This window comes from Vanessa tameamea, chromosome 14, assembly GCF_037043105.1.
Source record: "Vanessa tameamea isolate UH-Manoa-2023 chromosome 14, ilVanTame1 primary haplotype, whole genome shotgun sequence".
Taxonomy (NCBI): domain Eukaryota; kingdom Metazoa; phylum Arthropoda; class Insecta; order Lepidoptera; family Nymphalidae; genus Vanessa; species Vanessa tameamea.
This window is the reverse complement of record NC_087322.1, coordinates 2138734-2148591: the sequence shown is the minus strand read 5'-3', so window position 1 is coordinate 2148591 and position 9858 is coordinate 2138734. Positions and strand designations below refer to the sequence as shown.

The window sequence follows — 9858 nt, the reverse complement described above, 5'->3', positions numbered from 1 at the left end:
ATTATATTATGAAAGACAAGTGCTAATAAGCGTAACAATACCCAAGGTGTTCAAAGCGTATATTCTAAGTAGTTTTAAAAGTAAAAAAAAAAAAAGAATTAATTCCACCAATCTGTACTTGGCGATAGGCTATACTTGGCGCAAGACCTTGGCGCAAGGTAGATAGCACCTACTCATCATATATTTTACAGCCAAGCAGCAATACTTAGTATGTTGTAGTTTTTTTTGTGAGTGAGCCTGTAGTTAGGGATATAACATCAGAGTTTCCAAGGTTGGTGGCGCATTGGTTATGTAAGAAATGTTTAAAATTTCATACAGCGCCAATGTCTATGGACATTGGTAACCAATTATAATGAGGTAGACTATTTACCCGCCAACGTATTCCATAAAAAAGCTGCTTCAATTCAGGTTTGTGGATGTAATAGAATTTCATTTTCACATTCTTCAGCGCTGAAAACGAGATGAATTATAAAGCACAAAATGTAATAATGCTTAACCACTATTATATAAGGCAGGGAATGAAACGTTTATTCTAAAAAAGGTACAGAACAAAAAAAAAGTTGTCGTATTTCATCAAAAAAAATCGGTCCAATTTCGATCACACGTGGTTGGTACTAAAATACGTAAAAAAGCGAAGAACTGGAAACACACAATTCAACAACAAATAAATAATTTATTCATGTTTCTATTATAATTCGAATAAACGAGAATTCTGTGTATCAGTCTGTTTTTAAATTATATTTTAAAATGAATGTTTAATTTTGAAATAGGCTCGTATAATGATCAATAAGAATCGAATTGAATGAAAAGCTAGCACCAGTCCGGAATTTTGATCTTACTAAGATCAATGAACAAGAAATTAAGTACTGCTTTCTATTTTTCTGAAATAAAATGAACTAGAGTAACAAATTTTGATTTAATTCAACGGCTTATTTTAAATATTAGCAGTTACTTTCAAATATTACATCAATTATCGGAATTTCTTTACAGGTTTTTCTTTTTATAAGTCGAGTCACGATCCATGATAATTTTAGTACAATTATCATAGAGTCGTTTTAACTCGGTCAGCTCATTGTCACCTAAAATTAGCGCTTCGAACGACCGCAGGTCAAATAACGGCTTAATAAGACCTTTAGTGCGGTATTGTGGAAACTACGCCTATTTCTTATACTAGCCGTAATATTTGTTGCATTGTACATTCAGACTTTGAAAGATATTTAAGTATATATAATTATTGTATTCATTGATAAAAAAATATATTAATAATAATATTAACTTGCATGTGAAAAAAGGACGACAGATAAATAGAGATACGTAAAAAAGTAAAAAGAGTTTAAAAGTGATTTTCAAAATTGCAATCGCAGACTCATCTCGAATTTATTTATGTTTTTTTTTTTTAAACCTACCTTCGGAGTACAAGGTATTTACATAAATATCTAATAGACATAACTGTTTGAAATATATTTTCAAACTATGCCTTAGTAATAAAACAAGTTGTCACATCATTATAAAATTTTAAATCGTTCCAAATTTAAGTGTTGTGATATTCGAAAATATGGCGTGGAATGAGCTATTACTAGTAATGTGAGTAATTTGAATTTAGAACAAATTATACGTGTTTCATATTTGTTTAAAATTCCATGACGCCTGGATTTGTTATTTTACGTTTTTTTTTTTTTAATTTACATCAGGCTATGGTACAAACAGACTTAACTTAGAACACAGTAGATATAGACGACTTATCTTATATAACCACTGCGCCAAATTGCTGCATTGGGTTCTTTAAGCACTACTTAATAGAAAGAAGTATTTTGGTTTGCAAAACGATAACTAGACATGTAATTTAAAAAAAAAAAAAAGTAATATATAATACATAATAAAATTTTTAATATGCATAGTTATAATATAAAAAAAACCTTCTGTTATAATCCATAACATAAACCAGAATACAAAACCCATTATATAAGGAAGCAAACATTTCTTAAACCTCAAACCGTTGAACGCAAACTTCATTTTAATTTTAAATCCCCTTTCCCTCCTCAAAGGCGCTCATATTTCGTATCTTATATATTTTTCTCCTTAACAATAATATTAGTCGGCATATTTTATTTATTTTCCGCTAAAACTTTCCTCGTTCATTTTATTTTTATTATTTTAGATTCTTTTAGTATTCTTTCTAGCCTTTTCCGTAAATACTGGGCTGAACCACGTATTACAAAATGGTTACCATTTATGTACTCTCAGTCATTGTCATATATGTATTTTAAACCGAGGACCGATAAAAAGTTATTGAGTTTTTCTGTCGAAAAAGCCTCGTAAAACCATAGGTCCTACGCCTCAAGTCCGAATGTGTCGGTTTTACGTTCCATCGGACTATAAGTGAGGGAATAGGGATTGCACCTGAGATCGCATACACTTGTGCACTAAAATAAGGTTAGCGTAGTTGGGTGATCTGCCTTGATTGATTGCCCTGACCAAAATCAGCCAGGACATCATCATCACCATCATGATATATCTTTAAATATGTCATAACTTTTATATAGTACAATAAATACAAGTACAGCTTGCACTGCTGGGCTAAGGCCTCCTCTCCCTTTGAGGAGAAGCTTTGGTGGATACAGATGTTGCAGCATTTCGTTTAAATTAGACACATGTATGTTTCCTCACGATCTTTTCCTTCACCGCCGAGCACGAGATGAATTATAAAAACAAATTAAGCACATGAAAATTCAGTGGTGCTTGCCTGGGTTTGAACCCGAAATCATCGGTTAAGATGTACGCGTTCTATAACAATATGACAATAATTACGAATGGGAATATGTTAAGTGAGTGTTAGTCACTCAGAACCTGAAATATTCAATTGAAATTCACATATCCAGTGTCATTGCGGCTCTTTAACTTTAATTAAAAAAGTATAACTTTTTTCAGGCTCGTCTTGGTATCATCCTCAGAGAGTCATGACGTAATGAAACGCGGCCTTATATTTCCACCAACGAGTTTATACGGGGTAAGATATAATTACTGACTTAACTATATAAGCTTTTATATGATTATGTAACCTTAGGAATATCCTAGATAACAATTTCAAAACATTACAATTTAAAACATAAGTACATTTCGGAACAGTTATTAGAGAACTATTCTATAGAAAGAAGCTAAAAACTGACAACAAGAACGTCAAAAGGTACTATGCGACATTGACTAAAATGATCACGCTACACACTCATCAAAATGGTATCATTATATAATAAATCTGCCTGCAATTCATAGGTAAAATATGAAGTGAGTTCTTATAGAATAGCACTGCAGGTTATTATGGTATAACATAGAATTCTGATAAGATTATTACTCGCAATTTATATTCATCATACAGATACGAATTAGAATTCGATTTTTAAATATACAAAATGAACAAACAGTAAGTAACTGCATTGTAATTGGTTGCCGATCACGTCATTGTTTTCCACCAATGGCCATCCAATATCATACCAAAAATTTGTAAAGTAATGTAAAATCATTACAAGTATTAACATATAATGCATTTTAATCGAGAATTAAATATTTAGTAACAAAACATTCGTTACATAATTGATTTGATTATTAGCCTTAAATAAAGTCTCAGTATATTAATGTATCATGAAGTACGTCTTCTATGGGTAGTGTTGGCCACTTACATAAGACAATTTGCAATTATGAATTAAAAAAAAAAAATACAATAAAAAACATTTTATGAGTTTGATTATTCCATAATTTTGAAAAATGGAATGATATTGATATTGAAGTTGCTTATTGTTATAAATTATAGTTACAGAAACGATTCCAGTTTGAGCGATAATCGAGTAATTGTTTTCGCAGGCATAAGGGATATATCTTAGATCCTATTTATTAGTCACACATAAACGATGGAACTCATTGTTGATTTTTATCTCATTGTTAATTTTAATTTGCAAAGTTCACTGTGGTAAGTGAACATCGCCAATCAGATTGCCATATTTTAGTCTGACTACGTGTTAAAAAAAAAGGAATACCCAATAAATGTATTAAATGTTTTAACAATAAATCATTGTTGAATTTTCTCAGCTAAGAGCAGTAAATTAATTTCATTAATTCTTTCCATTCCAGACATTCATTGCAATAGCTGTACCTCTCGACATTCCAGACAAGAACGTGTTCGTGTCTTACAACTTCGAGTCTAATTATGCTGTCGTCACAAACATTACGGAGCTGGATGAAGTAATATTTCCGAACTTACCGGTAAGTTGATTTATATAGAAATTGTTGTAATTCTAGCTTTTTATTTTGTCTGGAACATTCTTTGTTCCAAATTACAACGCCGGCGAGTAATTCGTAGCCATTCATTTTCATCAGGCGTTTCATAAATTCACATACCATAGTTTTATATTTAAAAGTGCCTACAATATTTTTTCTCTCACTTAACATGTCTCCGAGATAACATCAGCTCGCATCAAAAAACATTGTAAAAACAATAATAATGCAGTATAAGAAGAATCTTTTGGGTTTAACTTAAGCCAGGGTGTCGTTGTCTTTATTAAAAATATTTTAAAGGTATATTTCGTAATGTTATTTATCGAGGTTACTGTCACTATAAATTTTTATTTTTTAAATATCAACACAAAAATAAATTGTTTGTGTCATACAAACAATTGTTTTTTTTACCTTTCTACATAAGGCGATCTATTTTTTGCTGACGTAATTTTGAAGTTTTTAATATTTTTAATCTATTTTTTTTTATAAAAACAAGAAAGCCTGGCTTAGTTATAATGTATGAGTACAGTAACAGTACTCAAATATGTCACTTGATGGTAGAGTTTTCTGCGAGCCCGTCTGGGTATGTATCACTTCATATTGTACCGCCAAACAGCAATACTTCGTATTTGTGTTTCAGTTTGAAGGTTGAATAAGCCACTGTAACTACAGACACGAAGGACATAACATCTTACTTCCCAAGTTTGGCGTATTGGCGATGTACTTTTCCCAGCGCCAATGTCTGTGGGCGTTGGTAACCACTTAGCATCCTATACTATAAAAAACTGCTGGGCACAAACGAAAGCCTACCGTACGAATTTGCGTATATAAAATCATTTGTCGGTTTTTCATCGAACACATTCCACGATTTCATTACAGGTAGTGACAGCGCGTCACACTCGCAGTGTCACGAGAGAGTTGGCTTACACGGTCCTCGAAACGAAGTTCAAAGAGTCAGTAAGAAGTCATAACATTATACCAATTCCAGATACACATTCAAACTATCCGTTTATACACTCATATATATGAAGCAAATCGATTTTAATTATATTCAACACTTTTATAAATATATTCAGTAATCCACATTTATAATTACTAGAAATAAAGCTTTTCCAGGAAACATCCGGAAGCAATTAACTGCATCTCTTCATTCATTCACGTTTATATAAACAAAGGACTGGACAGATTTCAATAATACGTACTAACACAATTGATTGTCGGAAAGGAAGTACTTCTTGTCGGTTCTTCGCGACGCTACATTACGAAACGATGGTCTCTTTAAATTTAATATAATCACGTAAAATGACGTCTATTTGAATAAAGTATATTTTTAATGATCAGAAAATAACAAACCGTAGTATTTACAAACTTATAAAACTACCCGAACCAATCGTATAGGTAATTCCTCTAAAACAAACAGTATCGAACAAAGTAATCTATCTATCTATTCAAGCGTTCTTTAATAGTATTTTAAAGGGCCTCTTTTCAAATATCTAGTAAAGTATTGCTCCAAATACAAAACAGTGTTAAGAATAATATTCATTAAAAAATATTTTGAAGATGTGTTTGCCAAAGTGATAAGGATTACTTTGTGACAAATAAAGTTAAATTAACAGCTTATAAATGACCCACTGCTGCTTAGGACTCTTATCCCTTTGAAGAGAAGGTTTGGAGCTAATTCCACCACGCAAATTTTATTGAAATTATACACATGTATTCCCTCGTAATGTTTCATTCGCAATGAATTATAAACACAAATTAAGCACGTGAAAATTCAGTGGTGCTTGCCTGGGGTTACCACTAAGCCATCTCGGCTCACAAACAAATACATTGAATAATAATAATTAAATGAACTAAAGTTATTATATACTTTCTTCACTTTTGAAACATAAACAGAGCTACTTTCAACTATCTCGAACTTTCCGATTCTATCAACAGTTTGAGGATCTACTAATATAACAGAAAAAGTTTTCTTGTATCAGTTATAGTTTTGGCATCGAACCGAGCGATCGTCATATATATATCTATCTATTTAGATAGACGGGCAAATGAAACATCTGATGGTAAGTTGGTACCACCGCCGATAGAATTTTAATCATTCCTTACATCTCCAATGCGCCACCAATATTTCAGTGGGTTATGTTTGTGTGTACGTCGTTTTTACTTCTGTTCCTGTATATCTTCTAAAGCACTACTATATCATATTCTGTGACGTGAAACTAAATATAATATGAAGCCCTTTATAAAACAAGATATACAAAAAAATACAAGGCCCATGTACGTATATAACACTAAACCTACTATACGACAACACTATACTTGATACTTGAAAAAATTGACAATTGCGTCAATCGTAGTGGATCTTTCCTCGCCTGAAGATTCACATCCGGACTCAGACTTTATAATCGTAAGATTAAATATTTTAGCTGTCAACATAAACATTGCTAGAAAATGACCTGCATGTTCATGTTCATCAATAATAATTCACTTGAGATGCTTTTTGCGGTAAATCCTTTGACGTATGTGACGTACCCGTATCTCACTTCCCAATTATATATTTTTAAACAATCCAATCAATAATTAAAAATATTAAATCCAACAAATTAAATCGTTAATTTTTCAATTCAATATAATTATTTAATATTATATTGTATTTATGTGTTATTATTATACTGGCCTATTAATAATATTTATTACTTATGTAAATAAAATATTGATAAATAAAGCATATTACTCAATACAAAATTATATTAACTATAAAAAAGTGTATATTTAATTTTTGTTTATAAATGTGATATTTTATCTACATTAAATATTGCGAGAAGTTCAGAGCAAATATATACTGTTAGGCATAAGCTAACGTTGGGTCTCATTTACTTTTTTGATAATGAGTTTGTAAGGTAGTAGCATAATCATATAAACCACTTATAATATTTTGTACCGCAACGCAACAATATTTAATACTGTTGTTTCGGTTTTTAGAGTAAGTGAGCCAGGTTAACTATAGGCAAAAGGGACATAACATCTTGGTTCCCAAGTGAACTCATTGAACTCTCACCTGTCATCTGTCGTGTTCTATTGCATCCCGTAGAATTATGAACGTGAGGAAATAGAGAGGTACCTGCGTTTGCGCATAGTAGGGGAGACACACACACACACACGGGGAGGTATTATACTTCACACTATAATATCTCCTGCGTAGTGTCCAATTCTCTAATAAAATGGACCATCGTTACCAGAATCGCTTAAAAGGATTAAAAAAAAAAAATTTCATTGCTAACGCAATATATTTTTTAAAAAAAAATTAGTATCATATCGTGTCCAGTGAAATTACAAAATGTTTAATTGAATATTTTATTGACGTGTGATACAATTATTGTAATTTTCAGGCATGGTATGAAAGGCAAAGAATGTATGCTTCGCAACATCTGTGAGGCCGCCGAGACGCCGCTGTATCACAATGGATTTCTGGGACATATAATGCATATTATATTTACGTAAGTATCTAGTATTAATAAATTATTATTTATTATATAAATTTCATAATGGACTTCTTTTTTATTCTTGTATTTTTAAGGGGCCTTTATAGACAGCATATATGTAAGCCCCATCGTTACACGCTAAATTAAATCAAAAAAAAGTTTGAGAGAATTACTAATAATTTCATAAATTTTAATTGCTGAAATACTCGAAAGTTTACTAAGAATAGAATAAAAAGCACCAAAATATAAACAAAAAATAAAATAGTTCATATTCGGACTAAGTGTTATGTGATGGACTTATGTTGAACCATATCTCGAGGATTCAGATTCGAATTCTGACCCGACTAAAAGCGTCTTGAATTAGGAAGTTGATGGTGTTAGACTTCCGTCCAGATATTGGATACAGCAATGGTTCCTCTAACCCGAACTGTTAGATATCCTTCCGATTGTACTATGACAGTACATGAAAAGAGAATTCTTCCTTTACCTGTTCTCTAATATTAGACAAAAATTGTGTCAGGGCTAGAGCCGAGATGGCCCAGTGGTTAGAACGCGTGCATCTTAACCGATGATTTCGGGTTCAAACCCAGGCAGGCACCACTGAATTTACATGTGCTTAATTTGTTTATAATTCATCTCGTGCTCGGCGGTGAAGGAAAACATCGTGAGGAAACCTGCGTGTGTCTAATTTCAACGAAATTCTGCCACATGTGTATTCCCCCAACCCGCATTGGAGCAGCGTGGTGGAATATGCTCCATACCTTCTCCTCAACGGGAGAGGAGGCCTTAGCCCAGCAGTGGGAAATTTACAGGCTGATTATGTTATGTTATGTTATGTGTCAGGGGAACTCTTACAATAATGTTCCAACAACTAAGTTGATTCATTGAATCTTAACTCTATAATGAGATTCGTTGTATATATTGTAATAAACGGATACATTAATCTATATTTTATAAAGGGTATTTAAATTAAAATTATAATCATAGTAATTCACATAGGTAGGTTGTTTTAATCGAATCGTAATAACAGATTAATTTTAATTTAAGCATATTTTTTAAAAACTTCTAGTGGGTAGTGGAGGCAAAGGCAAGAACGTACTCGCATATTGTATTTCAATGGAATCGATTTGAATCCTATATTATAACTATTATCTGGTAACGTTTTGTTATTTAAAGGCCATCAACATCTAAAGAGGAAGGCTTAAATGAGGAATATTACAAAGCAGAGGTGGATGGACTAAGAGGCGACTGCGATAAATACCTTGACCTCTGTCCTTTTAGCCTCTTCGATGCTATCACGAGATTGGTTGAAACGAATCACAAGCAAGTAATTACGTAAATTATATTTATGAATCGAAAGATTGAATTGTAATAATTAGAAAATAAATTATATTTTTAAATGCTTTTTTTTAATTGAACATCCTTAATTAACTCATTTCATTATATATTATCACATGTTTTTGTAACCGAGACAATCTAGTAAAATGATAAAACCATGAGATGCAGCTCTTTGGGAGATGATTTTGGTTTATTTACTTTACTTGTTTTTCTAACTAATAGTTTAAAGTTAACCTAACTACGACGCTGACTGTGTAAGCTTTATGTATATATTATAGTCTAACTTTATTTGTGTATAATAATAATACTTTTACTGACTTTATTATGTGTGTCAGTTAAATGAATACTTTATATATATATAAATAGCTAGGTTTACCAACTTCACGCGATTTAATTTTAGTCTGATATGTCAATTATTATTTTGTCTAATTTAAATATTATTAAATGTATGATTTCATTGTCACACCAAAAACGAGTGCAAATAACAGATCAAGATTGACGGTCGGGAGGAATTGATTACAAAAACAATTGCATGACAAACACATAACTAACGGACAAGTGAAGTTAAATAGACTCCTAGAAAACGGTTTTCTTTGTAATTCTTTATTAAAATTAAAACTTCAATTATCTAGAATGTTCGTAATTCCTTCGCAGCCATTGTTCATAATTATGAACTTGTTCAAATACAAGTTGAAACATTGATTTCTTTTCTCGTAAACTAACGTCCAACGCCATCAAACAACAAAATATACTATGATTAAATTTTAAAAAC

General features: G+C 31.6%; 1 protein-coding gene across 1 annotated transcript; it reads left to right on the top strand.

The window, feature by feature from the left end:
• Positions 1 to 2965: 2965 nt before the first annotated feature.
• Positions 2966 to 9087, top strand: LOC113402782 (uncharacterized). The gene is made up of 5 exons (XM_064217005.1): positions 2966 to 3007; positions 4123 to 4254; positions 5146 to 5219; positions 7656 to 7763; positions 8925 to 9087. The coding sequence occupies exons 1-5, from the start codon at positions 2966 to 2968 to the stop codon at positions 9085 to 9087; spliced, it is 519 nt and encodes a 172-aa protein (XP_064073075.1).
• The last annotated feature ends 771 nt before the right edge of the window (positions 9088 to 9858 follow it).